The following is a 17,788-nucleotide window of genomic DNA, read 5'->3' as shown; positions in this document are numbered from 1 at the left end:
AAACACCCCACTCCGCCATTTAAGCGGGACTGTGGACACTTTCTCCGGGTACTCCCCCTCCCCCTCCCCCCTTCAAGGGAGGGCACCCAAGGAAGCAAGGAGGCAGGGCACCCGGAATGGGCCCTGCAGGAACAGAAGCCTACGTCAGAACCAGCCCCGTTGTCCTGGAGACGGCTCCTGTCCCAGGCACCTCAGGCACCCACGGGGGCAATTAGCGAGTGTGGGAGCGGCTTCCACGGTGGCAGTCCCCAGGGGGTGCGGCTGGGGCTTAGGCAGGGGGCAAGGGCTGGCAGGCCCCTTCTCCTTCGTCCAGGCACACTAGGCCTTTGTTCTCAGCTGGCTCTCTCTGAGGACAGGACCAGGACCATGGGTGGGGGGCGGACTTGGCTTAAGAGTGCCCACAGCCCTGGGGGGCATCCTGAACCAGCAGGGAGAGGGAGCAGAAGAGGGGACAGGGTCCCACTTCTGGGCCCAGCATCCACTTGGGGAGCCCTCTTCCCCCAGGTACAGAAGCCTTCCCTGACCCCAAGAGGCTGGGCGCTGCAGCCTACCATTGGCTCCTGTTGCTGGTGAAGACCTTCCAGCAGCCAATAGGCAGCCTCGGTGAGCTCTGAGGAGCCGGGGCTGGGCTAGGAGGGGCGGGGCTGTGAGGGGAGTGAGGGCCGGAGGGGAAGGAGCCGCTGGTCTGGGGTTGAGGCTGGATGCAAGGCGTTCCATCTGACTGCATACGGGCTTCTGCTCAGACTTTATTCCAGGCCTCCCCAGGAGCCTTGGGGTCCCCTAAGCCTAGCCTGTGCCCCTAACCTCACCCTCCTTCAGCGCCAGCTCGATGCTTGCAAGGGCCCAGGCACCAGGACAGCACCATGGGCGGATGATGGGCCTGGGTCCCCAGAACCTCACTCTCTCACCTTCCTTCATCCTCGACCCTGACACAGTCCACGGGAAAGAAGCTGAGGCATCCATCCCGGCTGTGAAGTGCGGTGCCTACTTTGAGGCTGGCATCCACCGTTCAGGCAATTGGGGTTGGGGGACCCTGAGTCTCTGGTACCCTCAGAAGTGGAACCTTCAGAATCGGGTGTCCAGGGAGGAGGTGGAGCCTCGATGGGACCTGGCGGGGCTCTCGATATGGGGGGCCCTGGACCGAGTCAGCAGCCCATGGAAAGTCTTGCCTCGGGTCTGGGGCTTGCGCCGCGGCGGCCTGGGCTCCTCCGGGGGCTGCACCACGATGCGGGGCACCTCGGGCCTGGTGGCTCCCCGGGTTCCTGCCAGCTGCTGGGCCTCAAAGATGGCTTGGGCCCCAGGCAGGCGGGCCTGCGGCCTCGGGGGTGGCCCAGATGCTGACGCGGGCAGCTGGGCCAGCTGGGCCTTGATCTCCCGCTGCAAGTCCTGTTCGGACAGGGCCACACTGTGCACCTGTGGGGAGAAGTTGATACTGAATCTGCCTGGCCTGGGGGAGGGCAGGAAGCGATGAGGTCCCTGTGGGGCGGGCAGGACACAGCCGCAGGAAGTGGCTGAGGGCTGAGGGGCTGACAGACAGAGACTAAAGGAGCCACAGAAAGCCACTTGAGGCCTGGGGTTTCCACATTCTCTGCTGCTCAGAGGACAAGAACTGAGCCCCGGTTCTTACTCTGACTTCCCCCTCTGGGACTCAGTTTCCGCAACTATGCAGGGGGGCTGGGCCATTGCAGAGGGCAGGCAAGGGGCACCCACCTGGGGCATGAAGACCTCCTCCTGCAGCTGGGTGGGCGGGATGGCTCGAAGGGCACCGAGCGTCTCCAGGAGCCCCGGGCAGGCCAGGCGCTGTTCAGTGGTGCCCAGTGCCAGGCGTACCAGTGTCAGCCCCACGCGGAACAGCACCTTCACACCTGCAGGCCGGGGGCTCACTCAGTTGCGGGGCCAGCCCTGGGCTTCCTCAGTCTGCACCTGAACCTGCCCTCAGCCAGACTCCTTCCACCCTCCTGCAGCTCTGCTGCCGTGACCCAATGACCGAGAGCACGGTGGCAATCTGAGAGCTCTGGCCAGCATGTCTCAGCGGCCACAGACACTTCTGGGCAGAGCAGCCTGCCAGGAGCCAGGGGCTACCGGACGCCTCACGCCAAGCCTTCTCATTCCGGGCCTCAGCTCCTCGTCCCTCCAAGGAAGGGCTGGGTGGTGACATGAAGGCCTTTCCAGCTCAGACCTGTGACCTTCTGATTCTAGAAAGATTCTAGCCATAACTCCTCACCTCTAAGCCAAGAGCATAGGACACATGTGCACACAAACACGCACACACGCACACACACACATGGGTGTGACCTTGGGCCTGTTCCTGGAGCCTCAGAATTCCTTCCTGGTAGCCTCGGGTCTTCTGAGAACAGCAGTCAGGGGACCAGTGAGGTCTGGTGACAACTGTGACTTGTAAAGGGACAGCAGCGACTACTAACGGTGTCACCGTTATGAAAGGGAGCCTGAGGCAGAGGGCAAGGGTAGCTCAGCCACCCTGAGGGGGGCCCTGCTCTGCCCCACCCTCGAGGTCTGCGTCTGCAGGGGAGGCCACGTAGACGGCAACTTGGACACCCGTGGCCAGAGCTCTAAGCCAGCCTGAAGCCAACTGGGCATACAGCAGGTGCTCAATAGATGTACTGATTGATTTCTACCATTTTTTGGTCCAGCCACCCAGCTCTTGGCCTGGCACCTCTCCCACGTCCGCACCCCCAAGTCAGTCGTCTGTAGCCTGGCCTCTCCGCCTCCACACTGGCCCTGCAAGTTTGCCTCTTCCATAGAGCAGCCGCGAGCACCTTTAAACAGCGCTCTCCTCCTGCCGCCCCCATACTCTGGCACGTCCTTTGTTTTATTTTCTTCACAGAACGTATGACAAAATCTACAAATATCTTGTTAATTTAGTACCGTCACCACCCATGCCCACCTCCACCAGAATGTGGGTCTCACTTACTCAAGTGGCCCTGGCTTCCAGAGCAGCGCTGGCCTCCGAGAGCGCTCACCAAGGGCCCGTGGGGCTCCATCGGCCATGCCCCCACTGTGCCCACCCAGTCCCTGATCTCTGCAGCTCCTGCCCTATCTACCTTGGGGAAGCGCCCCCCGCCTCCAGCCCTCCCCCAAGCAGATGGTGCCCTCCCTGTGGGGGTCTCACTGCTGGGGGTGGGGGCTATCATTAATTACATTGGTGATCCGTGGCCAAGGGCTGGGCCGTTTCCTCAGAGCCACAGGGCGCTGTCACCCTCAGCACACCCCAGCACCCAGACCCCAGGCCAGGACTGGCAGTGGCGGTGGGCAGAGCAGAGCTGGCACCCTCATCCCCTCTGCACACCAGGCACCCGAGGCTCCCGGCCCCAGTTCCCACGCCTGCCCCCACCCACCTGGCCAGCCACCCACTCACCCTCGCTAAGGAAAGCGTCCCAGACACGAAGCACCGTGGGGAAGGGCAAGGAGCGGGCGAAGAGGCACAGGAACCACTCGGGCAGGTAGAGCAGGGGCCCGACGCCCACCTGCTGCAGGTGCTTGTGCACACGCGGGAGCAGCCGCCGCAGCAGGGCCGCGAACACCTCAGCGTCCAGCCGTACAGCCTCCTGTGGCCACGTCCATCAGGCAGCTCCACTCCCGGTCCCCAGGTCCCCACCCCGTCCCCAGGCCCCTCCCCACCCCCCGCCCAGCCCCTCCCCCTGTGCCCTCTGGCCCCATCCCAGCCTCTCACCATATGGGGCCCGTAGTAGCCAGGGAGGTAAACCTCGCAGATCTGTACCAGGCACCAGAAGGCCTCCTGGGGGCGGGCACAGGCCTTGAGTGCCCACCGCAGAGGAGACCACGGAGGGGACCGCAGGGCAGGGGAAAAAACGGGCGCAGGGGAGGGTCTGGACACCATCTGGGGTGACTCTGGAGCCAGGAGCCTGGACTCAGTGCTGGGGCTGGTGGGGAGGGGCAGGTCTTACCAAAATGCTTCCCGTTGCCCAGATAGAGGCCTACCAAGGGGCATAGGGAGTTGGAAGTCACAGGGCTCAGGGTGTTGAATTTGAGGGTCACAGAGTAGGGGCTCACTGGTCAAGGCTAGGGAGGGTCCCAAAGTTCAAGTCTTGGGTTCTTGGGGTCACTGGGGTCAGGGATCATGGTCACAGGGTTCGAATCAGAAGTCATGAGGTCAAGGTAATAACATCCAGACTCCTAGATCATTGGGGCAAATGTCAGGGCTCAGGGTTCCATGTTCCTGCAGTCAAGGTCGTTGGGTTTGAAGGTCGCTGAGGTTGGTGGTCATGAGGCCCTGGGTCACTCACTAGGACAGGTTTGGGTAGAAGTCAAGGATCCCAGGTCCCTGAGGCCAGAGTTCCTGGGGATGGAGGGGTCATGGGTCCAGGGCACAGGATTGCTAAGTCCCTAGGTCACCAGCGTTGGGGGTCATGGATCACTGGGGTTAGGGGGTCAGGGTCTTGGGTCCCGTAGCAGGGTTGAGGGCACTCACCTCTGGGGGCAGATACATGAGCAGCACGGCAGCCACAGGGCCCTGGGCCTGGCAGTAGCCCTGTTCCGGCCGATATAGGGTGTAGGCCTTGAGTACCTGGAGGAGCCCCTGCTGCCTGCACCAGAAGACCCCATTAGGGGCCAGTCCTCTGGGCATCCCTTCCCCACCCTCTGGCGGCCCTTGCCCAGGCCTCAGCCCCCCAAGGGCCTTGCTGGGTCCTCTGAGATGCAAAGATATAAAGCTGGGGCTGGGGGGGACTAGGCCAAAGCACCTGGGGGTTGTGGGGCTGGGGGTCCCTGGGCATCACTGGCCTCGTACCCGTGACCCTGGGGTGACACAAACATCTCATGCAGAGGGAACTGGCGGTGCAGGTCCCTGCCGATGGTCTCCACCCACTGTGGGTCCCCAGGGGCCTCAGCCAATTCCTATGGGTGGACAAAAAGGTGGATGTGAAGGCCCAGAGTGGTGAAGGGCCAAGGGAAGGGAGGTGGGACCCCTGCCATTTCCCTCACCTGATAAGTGACACGGCTGTTCTGCTGACACACATGGGCCCCGCACAACAGGGGCCAGCACCGGGCCCGCAGGGCCGAGGGGATGCCTTTCCGGCACTGCATCTTTATCTGTGGGTGAGGCCAAGGGACCCCGTTAGGCCAGCCAAGCCAGCTTCCCCTGCTCCTGTCAGCAGGCCCCAAGCACAACCTGTCATCAGGCAAGAGCCACCTTGGGTAGCAGGGAGAAAAGGCAGGAGGTACTGGGACACGGGAGGGGTGAATTTTGCCAGGGCATGGGCCGAGGCAAAGGGCGCTGAGCCACAGAGGCCTGGGTGGGACCACTCTCCCCCTCACCTTCTTGTACCGCCGAGACATGGTTTTCTCCCAGTGTGAGGTCATCTCCACCCACTTCATCTCCCGCTGGCGGATAAGGTCTGCAGGAGGGTGACCTGGCCTGGGGACACATGGCACAGGTGTCCAGGCGCTGGGCAGCTGTTACCCAGAGCCGACATCTGCCACCCTTCATGCTACCTGGGTGAGCCTAACTCCTGGCCCTGGAGATCTCTGGGGTGGGGTGGGGACCTGTCACCTAGGAGTTGCCAGTGGTTGTCATGGGGACAGGAAAGGATGTGGCTCCGATGTGGGTGGAAGCAGGAGAGACTGAAGGGGGTGTGTAGGTGTGTGTTGAGGGAGGGGCTTGTTGACTGTCCCCCAGGATAGGGACACAGACAAGTCATCAAGGAAGTTGGGTAGACAGAGTCCTGGACTAGAAGCCAGGAGTTGTGAGTTCGATTCTCTCTCTGATCTGCTGTGTGACCCTCCTATCTGTTTCTGGACCTGTCTTCCTGTCTGTACATTGGGAATGCAGAGGCTTGGTGGGGGAAGAAGTGTGGGTTCTGTGATCTGGATCCGGGATTCCCGGGCCAGATTAGAAGGGGAAGAATGTTGGGTCCCAGAGGTGGGTGGAAACCCTCAGAGACTGGGAGTAAAAGAGACATGCAGGGACCACCCCCCGCAGCCCTGCTAACCTTAGGATTCCATCTGGAACCCGAGAGGGGATGATACTGGCTGAGTCCCCAGACCCGCCCAGGACCCTCGAGGTTGGACCTCACTCTAGAATTCAGCCCTCAGATCCCACCCTTATTCCCAGCACCCCACCGCCCCACCCCATCCCTTCCCTACTTACCCTGGCTCTGCTGAGCTGCCCCCAATGAAGCCATAGCGGTCAGCCTGGCGATATGGGCCGGGCCCACTCAGCTCTGAGTCAGACCCCAAAGAGCTGGAGTCATCCTGCTCACCAGGCTGCACCAGGTCCTCCCCCAGGGCCTGGGCCATGGTGCTGCAGACCCCTGATGCCACAGGCTGCAAGATGTGGGGAAAGCCAATGTGAGAGGCGGCTCCTAGCCAGTCTGGGGCCTGGGCTCCTATCCAGCCAGGCCCCAGCCCCAGGACCCGACTGAGTGGTCAGAGGGAGCAGATTTCAGGGTGTCTCTCCAAGCCCCTTCTGTCTCCTCTTCTCGTGTGGGGTGGGGGTGGAGCATGGGCCCAGAAGTGGCAGAAAGGCCAGGCCCCTGTCCCCTGTAGCCCGGCTTACCTCCTTGCCGCACCTCACCTCCTCCTCTCACTTCCCCCTCAGCCACAGCTTCGGCAACCAGCCGGCGGGCCCCTCCTAAGTGCGTGGGGGGGGTAGTTACCCCTTCCTGTCCCGGGCTCTTCCGGCCTGCCCCACGGGCCCTGGGCCATGGGCTCCTCCCACCATGCCGGTGGGCTGGGTGGGTGCAGGCTTGGGTTCCTGTGCTGGGTGTGCCAGGGCCTGCCAGAGGTAGAGAGGGCAGCCAGGGCCTGCCAGAGGTAGAGAGGGCAGGCTGCCTCCAGATTTGAGGTCACTGGCATGTAAAACACTCGATTCAGGGTCCAACGGGTATCATGGTGTATTTAGTGTTTGCTCTTTACAAAGTAATACTTTCAACATGCACACAAAGTAGCGTTACTATGCTACTCAAAAGGCAAGGATGAGACATTACAAAAAGTAATAATTTAGCATGCACCACAGGCAGTGTGGACCAAAATGAGCTCGGAGGTCAGCAACATGTGTCTGGATCTACCTAGCCAGTCGCCCGAGGGCCCCAGACTCAGGAGGTAGAGGTCCTCCGTGAATTTGAGGCTAACTCTTACTATCTCTGAGCCTCAGTTTCCTTTCCTGCACTTCAAGGGCTTAATCTACACTGTTTGGGGAGACCCAGTGAGTTACCAATGAGGTCACACCACCTTCCCCACCAGGACAGAAGTGGGAAGGACTGCTTAGCCCTTCCCTTGAAAGAGAAAAACAACTTCCATGGTACTTCCGACCGCACCTCCTCCGAACAGCGGAGGGTAACTCCTTAAGGGCGGAGCTAGGCTTGACCTCGCCCATGAAGCCCCGCCCACCGGGCAGGCTCCGCCCCAGACACACGAGTCAGTCCAAGTCCCGCCCCCCTGACCGAGGCCCCGCCTCCCGGGCCGCCGCGACCCCTGCGCCCGGCGTCCGGCGGAGGCGCTAGAGCGCTGGGGCAGCGGGCGGGGCGGGGCGCGGCGGGGCGGGGCGCGGCGGGACGGGGCAGGCGGCCTAGGAGGCGGGGCGGCGAGCCGGGGCGGGCGGAAGGAGCGCCAGGCCGGAAGGAGGCAGCGGGAGGCAGCGGGAGGCAGCGGGAGGGCGGGAGGCAGGAGCGGGCCCGGAGCTGCTGGGGCCAGAGCGGCGGCGCCGCCATGTCCGACAGCGAGAAGCTCAACCTGGACTCTATCATCGGACGCCTGCTGGAAGGTTGGCCGGGGCAGGGGAGGTGGGCGCCGGCCGCGCCCTGGTCCCCTGCCCGGCCCGGAAGTGGCGCGCGGGTCGACTTGCCCCTCCCAGGACCAGCTTAGACTGGGCGGGCACGGGCCGCGAGGTCCCGTGGCCGCAGGTGCCCCCCTTCCCAATCGCGGCGCCCCTGGGAGGTCTGGGGTTGCTCCCCTTGCCAGAGCAGGGCGGGGGCGCACGGGTTGGCCAGGGCTCTTGGGGTGAGAGAGAAATCCGAGAAGCCTAGCCCCCCCAAGCAAGGGGTCCTGTGTTCTGAGGTTTTGGCAGGCCTCCGCGCACAGCAATCCCCTCTCGAGTGTCTTGAGGGTAGTTGGGGGTCTCGTCCCTTGAGGCTTGAGGCGGGGGTCCCAGGAGGCTCAGCAGCAACAGCTGCCTCTGGGCGAGGCGGGGCCCAGGAGGCCCAGGCGCCCCCCAGAAGTGCCTATGGGGCCACCCGTGTCACCCACCCTCTTCTTGCCTGAGGGTCCTGATGCCTCATTCCACTCCCAGTGCAGGGCTCGCGGCCTGGAAAGAATGTACAGCTGACAGAGAATGAGATCCGTGGTCTGTGCCTCAAATCCCGGGAGATTTTCCTGAGCCAGCCCATTCTTCTGGAGCTGGAGGCACCCCTCAAGATCTGCGGTGAGACCCCTGCCCAGGCCCCTTTGCTTCCTGAAAGTGGGTACCCCCCCCCGCCCCCCAGCCAGAGTCCCTGGATCTCTACTCCCTTGAGTCCAACCCTGGCCCTGGGTTCAAGTTTAGACTGCATCTAGTGCTGACGTGGTTCTCTGGGTCACAGGCGACATCCATGGCCAGTACTACGACCTTCTGCGGCTGTTCGAGTACGGCGGCTTCCCTCCAGAGAGCAATTACCTGTTTCTGGGGGACTACGTGGACAGGGGCAAGCAGTCTTTGGAGACCATCTGCTTGCTGCTGGCCTATAAGATCAAGTACCCCGAGAACTTCTTCCTGCTCCGTGGGAACCACGAGTGCGCCAGCATCAACCGCATCTACGGCTTCTACGATGAGTGTGAGTGGGCTGGGCCTCTGGGGCTGCGCAGGTCCTGAAGGGCTCCCCCGGCCATTCAGTGCGACCCTCGTGTCGACCTGGTGGCTGGGGTAGCAGTGCTTGACAAACACCTGCTAGACTGAGCTCCGTGAAGGCAGGGCCGGGCCAGTTCACATCTCTCCACCCTGCCCTCCTGGCACGGGTCCTGGCGCTCAGGAGGGACGTGGTGAATGGTTGCTGACTGAAGGGCTGCCAGCATTCTAATGCAGGGCCTTGCCTGCCGACACTCCCCTCCAGTGCATCCGTTACTTAAGCACTTAGGATGCCTGTCTGGACTGGACTCTGTTGGCCAGAAGCTGAGAGAGACCAGACCCAGTCTTGGCCTGGCTCTGCTCATGTGCAGGGGAGTGGGTGCCAACCCTGAGGTTGTTCCAGAACTGGAACTCTGGGGTTCCTGTGGACTCAGCTGCTTTAGAATTCCTCCTGGGAGGCAGTGGGGTGGGGGTTGGCGGGGGGGGGCGGTTTCCCTTCTTGCCTTCCATTCTCTTCTCCCAGCTGTGTCCGAACACCACACAATGTGCCCTGGAAAGCCCAGAGACCCACACTGAGGGTGGGGCAGACAGGCCTTCTCGTGAGCCCTCTCCTTCCTCTGGGCAGGCAAGAGACGCTACAACATCAAACTATGGAAAACCTTCACCGATTGCTTCAACTGCCTGCCTATTGCTGCCATTGTGGATGAAAAGATCTTCTGCTGTCACGGGGGTGAGGGCGGCTCTGGGCCGCATGGCGAGGGAATGCTTGGGCAGGATGAGCCTGGCCACATCCCTGGGGGATTTGGGACAGAAGTGTTGGCTGGAAGGACACATTCTCAGCCACCTGGAACAGCTCTTCCTGGAGTCCTGGTTTGGATATCACTTCTTCCACAAAGTCCCCCCGCACCCCAGCGTTAGGCTGCACTCACTGTCATGCCGTGGCCTCGGCTTCTTGCGTGGAGTTTGCTTGTCTTTCTCCAGGGAGCACTGTGCTCCTTGAAGGGACAGGGACTTGAGAAGGCAGAAGGCGGTGAGCTCTACCTGTCTAGGCTCCCAGGAATCCAGGAGAGGGCGGCGGGTTGGGGGAACAGAGGCTGATTGGCAAAGGCTTCCTAGAGAAGGGAGGGCCCTTGTTTTGCGGCTTGAGGAAGTGACCTGCCCCCGGTGCTCCCCAGGCCTGTCCCCGGACCTACAGTCCATGGAGCAGATCCGGCGTATCATGCGGCCTACAGACGTGCCAGACCAGGGCCTGCTGTGTGACCTGCTGTGGTCTGACCCTGACAAGGACGTGCAGGGCTGGGGCGAGAATGACCGTGGCGTCTCCTTTACCTTTGGAGCTGAGGTCGTGGCCAAGTTCCTGCACAAGCACGACCTGGATCTCATCTGCCGGGCACACCAGGTGGGCTGGCAGCTCTGGTCTGGGTGGCAGCGGGGGCCGCGCAGCAGCACCTGCTGAACTAACTGCCCCCACCCTCATCCAGGTGGTAGAAGATGGCTATGAGTTCTTTGCCAAGCGGCAGCTGGTGACACTCTTCTCAGCTCCTAACTACTGTGGCGAGTTTGACAACGCAGGCGCCATGATGAGCGTGGATGAGACGCTCATGTGCTCCTTCCAGGTGGGGGTGGAGATGGGGACGGAAGGGGCGGGGGGCCCATGGCTCAGCCCCATGAGCCTGACCCGCTTCCCTCTTTTAGATCCTCAAGCCCGCCGACAAGAACAAGGGGAAATATGGGCAGTTCAGCGGCCTGAACCCTGGAGGCCGGCCCATCACCCCACCCCGCAACTCCGCCAAAGCCAAGAAATAGCCTCCGTATGCCCGCCCTCTGCCCCAGATGGTGGATTGTACAGAAATCACGTGGCTCTGAGGGTTCGCGCCGGCCCCCTAGGGCCGCCCATCACAGGGAACACAGAGCCTTGGTGTATTTTTCTTTTTTTTATGAATCAATAGCAGCGTCCAAACCCCCAGGGCTCCTTCCACCTGCACCTGCAGTGGCTGCAGGCAGGTTCCTGGGGCTGAGGCTGCAGCTCAGGGCAGAGCAGGGCCAGATTGTGGGTTCCCAGCCTTGCTTGGCCTCAGGGCTGGCAGCCGGATCCTGGGGCAACCCATCTGGTCTCTCGAATAAAGGTCAAAGCTGGATTCTCGCCATGGCGTCCGTCTCCCTTGTCCCAAATGCCACGCCTGGCGACCCTTCTGCCTAGGGCCACTTGGGAGGCTTGCCGGGCACGGGGCCCCAGCCAGGGAAACACCAGCCACATGCTTAGGTCACAGGGGCCCTTGGAATTTCCAAGCCAGGGCCAGAGAGTTGGAAAAGCAAGCAAAAAACAGCGTGTGCCGGCCACAGGGGATTCCCGAGGTGTACCCAGGATCTGAGGGAGGGACAGGTCCTGATTGGCAGAGAAGGTGGATCAGCAGGGGCTGCTTTTCTCCTAGGGAGGTGGGCTTAGAGAAGGCAGGCCCCCAACCCTGGCTGTATGGTTGGATTAAGAGGTGAGGGACCTCCCAGCAGGTGGCAGCTCAGCACCAAGACTGGGAACAGACATGATCGACTGGGGGCTGAAGGGAGACCACGGGACCCAGGCCAGTCAGATAGCCGAGCAGGGCCTGGGGGAGGCGGCAGGACCAGCCAGCTGAGCCCCAGCACAGCCCACCTCTACCACCCACCCTGGAGGAGAGCTGGCCCCGGCCCTGGTTGGCGCTGGGAGATGGGGAGGCTGGGGCTTCCTCTGGTCCAGTCCTCCAAGGACTCCTCGGCTCAGCCTTCCCCCTCACTGTCTTCAGCCAGCACGGGGCTGGGGCCCTGGGGAGAGTGTGCAGGGGCCAGGATGGAGCCAAAGAACAGCGAGCGGAACTGGCGAGAAAACAGAGGAAACCGAGTGAGCTCTGGAGGCTGCAGCCTCCGCCTCCCATCCCTGCCTCGGTCTCCAGCCAGCCCCTACCTTCTTGGGTGGGGGAGTCCCAGGCACTGTGCTGGGCTCGGTGTCATCTTCCTCCTCTGAGTGGGAGCCAGGGCTACAGTGGGGCTGGAGGCCAGGTGAAAGGGAGGTGGAGGGCAGTGTCCGTGAGCCCTCACTGCCCACGGTGGTTTCCATGGCGATCATGTATGAGTCAATGTCATCAAGGGCAAAGTCGTCCAGGTGGGGTGTGCTGTAAGCAGAGACGGCTTAGCAACGACAGGGAGAGAAGAGGGGGAACAGAGGCAGGGCCCCACCTTGGAGGGCTCAGCGGGGGGCTGCAAAGGCCCTGTGACCGTTGGTGACCTCTTGGTTTTATTACTTCCTGATTTGGTGGGAGGGGAGAGGACGCCTGGGGTTAAGTGGCTGCTTCCTGGAGGGGGTGGACCTGGAATCCTTTCATCAGAGTTGAGGTAGAGGCCTGAGGGAGGCATCTTGGGGGCCGGTTTAGCTCAGCTGGGGGAGGGGAGCAGCAAGTCCTGTAAGCTGGGTCACCTGGGGCCCAAGCCCGCACCTTCCCCGGGGACAGGAACTGGAGAGCACTGGGGCCCAGGGACATGCTGGGCGGAGGGCCAGGCCAAACTTCCTCTGCTTACACTACACTGGGCCCATCCTCCCCAACCCACCTGCCCTTTCAGCCACCGGCTTCCCCAGTCCCAGGCAGCCCCCGGCTTCCCGGCAGCCCTCAGCTTCCCGGCAACCCTTTCCCTCCTTGGCCGGGGAGGAGGCTCGGAAGGGAGGCCTCAGCCAGAGAAGGAAGCCAGCCCGACCCTGGGGACACTTCCCTGGGTGGGGGGAGTCTCTGAGTACAGCTGCCTGGTAAGGTTGAGCCTGCAGGGCTGGAAGCTGTGAGCACTGCAGGGGCTGGGGCCCAACAGGAAGTGGGGGCAGGGGGAGGCGCAGACGCTGGAAGCAGCAGGCTCCCCAGGGTGCAGAGCTGGGGAGGGGAGGAGTGGGTGGGCAGCGCTCTCACCTGTGAGCCTGAAGCTGAGGCGCTGGCCGCTGGAGCTCCGGAGCACGCAGGTCCTGGGGGTGTGGGTCTGGCTCTGAGAGCGTGGCCAGGACAAAGTGGCCGTCTAGCAGAGAGTCCTTGATGGCAAAGATGGCTGGCCTGGGCAGGTGACGGGTCCAGGCAAGGTCAAGGCCCTTTTTGGCTCCTGGCATCCCAGAGCCCTCCCCTCCCTGTCCTGAGGCTGGGAGTTACCTGCCCGGGCCATCGAAGTAAATGCTGAGAGACAAGTTTGCTGACTCAGCGAAGCTCAGGAGCCCCTGGGAAGGGAGAGGCGGAGCAGTGAGGCCCGGGCGGGGCCGGGAGGAGCGGAGCAGTGGACCATGCGGCGAGCAAGTGGGGGGCAGCCTCACCCGGAATTCCTTAAGGCAGAAAGTGATGGCCACCCCTTCTTGGGCCTGCAGCTGCTGGAAATCCTCCCCGCTGATGCTCATCTCGGTCACCATGGCTTTGACGGTGCTGTCTGTGGGGACAGCAACAGGAGGAAACCTGGTCCCTGCCCCATCCCAGCCCATCTCTGCCCTCTGCCCCAGGCCACATCTGGCTCCCTCACCTGCCTCCTCCTGGTAGCTACGCAGGATGACCCTGTGGCCACGGCCAATCCCCAGTGTCACTTCGGCCAGCGCAGGGGGGAAGGGCAGAACAGCCTCCCCCAGGACCCTGTGAAGAGGGCACAGCATCACCCCAAGACTCAGCCCCACCCAGTGGCTTCGCTCTGGGGACCTGAGGCGGGACGGTGACACGCACCCATGTCCAAAGGGAACCAGGCCAGGCCTAGCATGCCCCCAGGGAGGACAGGAGCGGGACATGGTCCCTGCCCTGTCCAAGGCTCCCAGGCTGTCGTGGGAGGAGAAGTCCACTTGCAAGAGACGGGGCAGACAAGAGCAGAGCCCACAGAAGACACCAGGAAGCACGGGCTGTTTGCGCTGAACCAAACCGGGCAGGCGGCACCTGGCCACCCAGGGGTGGGAGACCATCCCCACACTGTCTGCATAAATGCGGCCTTCAGAGAGAGCCCTCAGGTCCTTGTCTAGAAAAGACACATGCCGACAAACAGTTACAGGTGAAATAACGTCTGGAATTTGCCTCAAAACACTTGGGACAGGAACTGGCGTCTGCTTTTATATGAATTTAAAATTGTCCATAAGAAAAAGAGAAACAGGGGCTTCCCTGGTGGCGCAGTGGTTAAGAATCCGCCTGCCAACGCAGGGGACACGGGTTCAAGCCCTGGTCTGGGAAGATCCTACATGCCACGGAGCAACTAAGTCCGTGCGCCACAACTACTGAGCCTGCGCTCTAGAGCCCGCGAGCCACAACTACTGAAGCCCGTGTGCGTACAGCCCGTGCTCCACAACAAGAGAAGCCACCGCAATGAGAAGCCCGCACACTGCAACGAAGAGTAGCCTCCGCTTACTGCAACTAGAGAAAGCCCGTGTGCAGCAGCGAAGACCCAACGCAGCCAAAAATAAATAAATTAATTAATTAAATTTTAAAAAAGAGAAACAATTGCTTTTTTTAAGGTTTTTTTTTGTATTATGTGTAACAGAGACAAAATTATTTAAGTCAATAAATTTTTAAGGAATTTCACATGTTCTGATTCTTTCCACTGCCAATCACCTTAGTTCCTCTAAACTCATAATCTTCAAGATAAAATAGCCTTTTCAGAAATAAGCTGTCATGTGAGTCAGCCCCTAATTCTCTTAGTTGGGCTTCTTTGATCTCCAGTGGAATATGGACACACTTCAGAATTCCCCACCTGTAATTTCTGGGATCCAATTTCCTCAAGTGATTTACTTTAGGACCATGTTTAGGGTCAGGAGGTGGATCTGCCTGGCTCTGAATTTGACACCCCCTACAAATGTATTGGGTTCAAATCACATTCACTCCTAAGCCATCACACCCTAGAACAGTACAGATTGTTGGGATAGGCCAATACCTAAGATTAAAAAAGTCTGACTGTTTTTCCAACGATGTAGGTTTACAGAAAAAGCCCCATCAGGATAGATCTCAACACAACTGCTCTTTTTAAAAAAGAAAGAGAAAGAAAAATCCTCAAAATACAGACCACAGATTGATTCCCTCTTTCTCTACCCAAAGGGATCCTGGGCAGTGCTGTTTCAACAGAACTCAGAAAAACAGAAAGTCAGGACCCAAAGGGACCTTGAGGTTACCATGTCCTTCGGCTACCGAAAGAAAAGAAACACAAGACCTTGGGTTACTTGGATGCAAGTGGCACCCAGCGTGTGCGCGAGTGGGAGGGGAGCCACTCCTCTCTGCTCTTGTGTTCACCAGGGACCTTTGCATCTGCTGGAGTCTCCTGGGCCCTGCACAGCCCCTCTGATTCCCCAGAACAGCTCCATCTCTACAGCTGCTTTTTCAGGCAGCCCTCCTGGACCGTGACTTCCCCACCTAGCCTCCTTCCTTGGCCTCCTGATGGGACCCCTCAAGACTAGAGCCCAGCCAGGTAGGAAGAGAGGCTGCCCTTGAATGGGGATCATCCCAGAAGGATGACGAGGCCAGAGAAGGGTCATGAGTCCCTGAGCCACAAAAATTAAGGGACCTTCAAAGGTGTTTACGCCAGAGAAGACTTGAGGGCAGGCCAGAGACCCGTTCTCTGACAGAGGAGTCAGAATGGGTCTGAGTGGTCAGAAAACCAAGTCAGACCTTTGAGGTGGAGAATGCAGACTCCAGAAGACAGTGAGGAACATGGAACAAGGGAGCACCCAGCCCCTCCTCACTCCAGCCTCTGCCCTTAAAGAGCCAGGCAAGGACCTGAAAGCAAACCGGGTTGGATAAACTCCTTGAGGTCTACAGAAACCCTGTAGGGAAAATGGAGGAGGTGCCTTCTTAAACTGACCCTTGAGGCCCAAAGAAGGAAGAGAGAAACCTATGCCTCAGCTTGCAACCAGGGGGCGTGCTCACCTTGCTGGGGCACGGAGCACATGGGGGCACACGGCTGGGTCGAAGACAGCCTGCAGGGACTCGCAGTCCTGGAAGGACAGGTTGTGAGTCTTCCTCACCCCTGGATGGGCAGACAGGGTCTCAGTGGGCCTCGCCAACCTCCACCCCACGCCGCAAGGACGGCCTGGCCAGCCAGCTGCTCACTCACCGTATTTGCAGTACAGCTGAACTACCAGGCGGCTGCTCCTGCCATTCAGGGAGATGCAGCATTTCTCCACGGTCTTCTCCAGCATCGCCAGCGAGCGGAAGACTGACAGGAACGACTAGGCGATGGAAGCACATCAGCCCCGTGCTGCGCCTCCACCAGCCAGCTCTCACGTCCCCTTAGGCTCTGGCCCATCACGGGCTCGGCACGGTCACACCAGGAAAGGACCTCCCCCCTCACACAGACATTTACAACCTTCCAGGCCTTCGTTCATGCTGTTCCCCTTGTCTGGAATGCCTTGAAAGACCGGCTTACCTTTCAAGGACCAACTTGAATGTCACCACTCTCTGCAGGTCTCTGGCAGAATCAACTAACCTCTCCATATCTCCCATTACCCCCTGTGGATGTCCGTACTATGCCCCTGCGCTGCATTTTGCACTGGATTGCTCCTGCATCCATTTCTCTCTCCAGCTGGCACCTACTGTGTGCCTCAGAGCAAACGCACCGTGGTAGAGGTTCCTGGGGGAGTGCACTGCCACTGCTGAGGGAGGGGCCTCACCTTCATCAGGATCTTACAGCGCAGCGGGTCCTGACCAGGGGTGGCCGCCTGGTACTGCTGGAAGAAGAGCGGAGCAAAGAGGAAGCAGGCATAGGCCGAGCGGGAGGAGTTCACGGTCCGGAGGGAGAGCTGGGCCAGGAAAAGCAGGGAGAGGGATGCAGTCACCAGCAATGTCAGGCCCAGCCCTCTGGCCGGCTTTTGCTCACACACTTGCCCTGATGTTCTCCACTTCCACCATCATCTGCTGAATCCCTCCCTCTCCTTCCAATCAGCGGGTATCTTCTCCATGAAGCCTTCCGAGAGTGCCCCTCAGCACCGCCCCCGCAGCAAGGGCCCTACACAGCTTTCAGCGCCGACCCCACCCGCCCCCGGGCACTTCAGGGAGGGCAAATGCTCTCAATTCACACACTGGTCTGGGAAGATGACAGGGCTCAAGGTGATGTCCCAGCAACAGGGGAGGAAACTGTAACTCAGCTGACAAATCTGCCCACCGGCATCCTATCTGATGGGGGCGAGACTCGAGCCCAGGTTAGGGCTCCCTGTGGGAATCTCGCCCCCCCAATACCGTGGTTCCTCACCCCGTCTTCCAGGGGCTCCAAGTAGAGTTCGTCCCCGATACGGGACAGGGAGTGGACGGCCTTGCCGAGAACTGCAAGGAGAAGAGGAGAAAAACACTGGTTTGCTGGCGCCTTCGGCCGTCCCATGTGCCCCCAGCTGGCCCCAGCTCACCCTTCACGTTGCTGCCCGTAACCAGACACTTCATGCTGCTCCCCGCGGCTGGGCTGTGACAGGCGGCGGGCCCCGGACTGCACGCCAGCTCGCTGCTCCCCTCCGGGTCTCCCCGGCCGCCGCGGATACCCCGGTTCTCTTCCCGCGCACCGCCCCCGGCAGCCCAGCCCCCGCCTCCTCATTGGGCCACACGCCTGCACCTCCGTCACGTGAGAAAACGCTCGCCGGCTGCGCCGTCACGTGACAGAGTCCTGCCGGGGGCGGTCACGTGATCCGGGAGCGCCGCGCGCCTTCCGGGCTTGTCTCTTCGCGGGGTCCCGGGCCTTCTTCGGCCCTTCAGCGCCCCGGGTGAGCCGGGCCTGTTAGCGGGGCCCAGCCCCGAACGCAGGGCGCTCAAAGGGTGTGGGGGAGCGAATCCGGAGATGTGCGGGCGAGCCCGCCTGGGTCACTAATTTAGAACGGATTTTCTGGACGTCTGTCGGGGGTACGGGGTCGAAGGCAGACCGTCGCACCCAGTCCGAGCCGGGGACACGCACAGAAGCAGCAACCACTGGCACTAAAAAGAAATTAAAGCACGTTGCGGCAGGATCCCGGGGTGGGAAGGCTTCGAGGATCCTGCGTTGATCCCGAAGAAA

At 61.1% G+C, this 17,788-nt stretch overlaps 3 protein-coding genes across 7 annotated transcripts; 1 reads left to right on the top strand and 2 right to left on the bottom strand.

Annotated features, from left to right (window-relative positions):
- Positions 1-341: 341 nt before the first annotated feature.
- TBC1D10C (TBC1 domain family member 10C) lies at positions 342-6,299 on the bottom strand. 4 transcript variants are annotated; one of them, XM_081239369.1, is made up of 9 exons: positions 6,128-6,299; positions 5,296-5,395; positions 4,963-5,070; positions 4,769-4,875; positions 4,451-4,565; positions 3,692-3,757; positions 3,377-3,566; positions 1,711-1,865; positions 342-1,413 (listed from the first exon to the last, which is right to left on the bottom strand). In XM_081239369.1, the coding sequence occupies exons 1-9, from the start codon at positions 6,274-6,276 to the stop codon at positions 1,066-1,068; spliced, it is 1,338 nt and encodes a 445-aa protein (XP_081095495.1). In that variant the 5' UTR covers positions 6,277-6,299; the 3' UTR covers positions 342-1,065. The 4 variants fall into 4 exon arrangements, with proteins under 4 accessions (XP_081095495.1, XP_081095492.1, XP_081095493.1 ...); XM_081239366.1 differs by having other exon boundaries at positions 3,692-3,902; positions 4,722-4,875; positions 6,128-6,288; XM_081239367.1 differs by having other exon boundaries at positions 3,692-3,902; positions 4,451-4,561; positions 6,128-6,288.
- Positions 6,300-7,597: 1,298 nt separating this feature from the next.
- PPP1CA (protein phosphatase 1 catalytic subunit alpha) lies at positions 7,598-10,940 on the top strand. Its single transcript, XM_081238991.1, has 7 exons — positions 7,598-7,741; positions 8,267-8,398; positions 8,556-8,786; positions 9,423-9,527; positions 9,973-10,196; positions 10,279-10,413; positions 10,493-10,940. Exons 1-7 carry the CDS (start codon positions 7,687-7,689, stop codon positions 10,601-10,603), a joined length of 993 nt encoding a protein of 330 aa, XP_081095117.1. The 5' UTR covers positions 7,598-7,686; the 3' UTR covers positions 10,604-10,940.
- RAD9A (RAD9 checkpoint clamp component A) lies at positions 10,721-17,456 on the bottom strand. 2 transcript variants are annotated; one of them, XM_081238990.1, is made up of 11 exons: positions 17,154-17,455; positions 17,003-17,073; positions 16,425-16,553; positions 15,869-15,983; positions 15,682-15,781; positions 13,313-13,419; positions 13,113-13,222; positions 12,955-13,019; positions 12,724-12,861; positions 11,736-11,943; positions 10,721-11,647 (listed from the first exon to the last, which is right to left on the bottom strand). In XM_081238990.1, the coding sequence occupies exons 1-11, from the start codon at positions 17,185-17,187 to the stop codon at positions 11,552-11,554; spliced, it is 1,173 nt and encodes a 390-aa protein (XP_081095116.1). In that variant the 5' UTR covers positions 17,188-17,455; the 3' UTR covers positions 10,721-11,551. The 2 variants fall into 2 exon arrangements, with proteins under 2 accessions (XP_081095116.1, XP_081095115.1); XM_081238989.1 differs by having other exon boundaries at positions 17,003-17,456.
- Positions 17,457-17,788: the final 332 nt, after the last annotated feature.

Source organism: Mesoplodon bidens (assembly GCF_964165515.1).
Source record: "Mesoplodon bidens genome assembly, chromosome: 7".
NCBI lineage: Eukaryota > Metazoa > Chordata > Mammalia > Artiodactyla > Ziphiidae > Mesoplodon > Mesoplodon bidens.
This window is presented reverse-complemented; position numbering and strand designations above follow the sequence as displayed.

Bases quoted from the DNA above. Each gene is read 5' to 3' on its own strand.
- PPP1CA (XM_081238991.1), top strand. From the start codon at position 7,687: ATGTCCGACAGCGAGAAGCTCAACCTGGACTCTATCATCGGACGCCTG. The intron at 7,742-8,266 runs GTTGGCCGGGGC...TTCCACTCCCAG, and splicing joins CATCGGACGCCTGCTGGAAG to TGCAGGGCTCGCGGCCTGGA. The intron at 8,399-8,555 runs GTGAGACCCCTG...TCTGGGTCACAG, and splicing joins GGCACCCCTCAAGATCTGCG to GCGACATCCATGGCCAGTAC.
- TBC1D10C (XM_081239366.1), bottom strand. From the start codon at position 6,276: ATGGCCCAGGCCCTGGGGGAGGACCTGGTGCAGCCTGGTGAGCAGGAT. The intron at 3,567-3,691 runs GTGAGAGGCTGG...ACGTGGCCACAG, and splicing joins GCTACTACGGGCCCCATATG to GAGGCTGTACGGCTGGACGC. The intron at 1,414-1,710 runs GTGGGTGCCCCT...TTCTCCCCACAG, and splicing joins AGGAGGTCTTCATGCCCCAG to GTGCACAGTGTGGCCCTGTC.
- RAD9A (XM_081238989.1), bottom strand. From the start codon at position 17,128: ATGGGACGGCCGAAGGCGCCAGCAAACCAGTGTTTTTCTCCTCTTCTC. The intron at 13,020-13,112 runs GTGAGGCTGCCC...CTCCCTTCCCAG, and splicing joins TCTGCCTTAAGGAATTCCGG to GGGCTCCTGAGCTTCGCTGA. The intron at 12,862-12,954 runs GTAACTCCCAGC...TCACCTGCCCAG, and splicing joins TACTTCGATGGCCCGGGCAG to GCCAGCCATCTTTGCCATCA.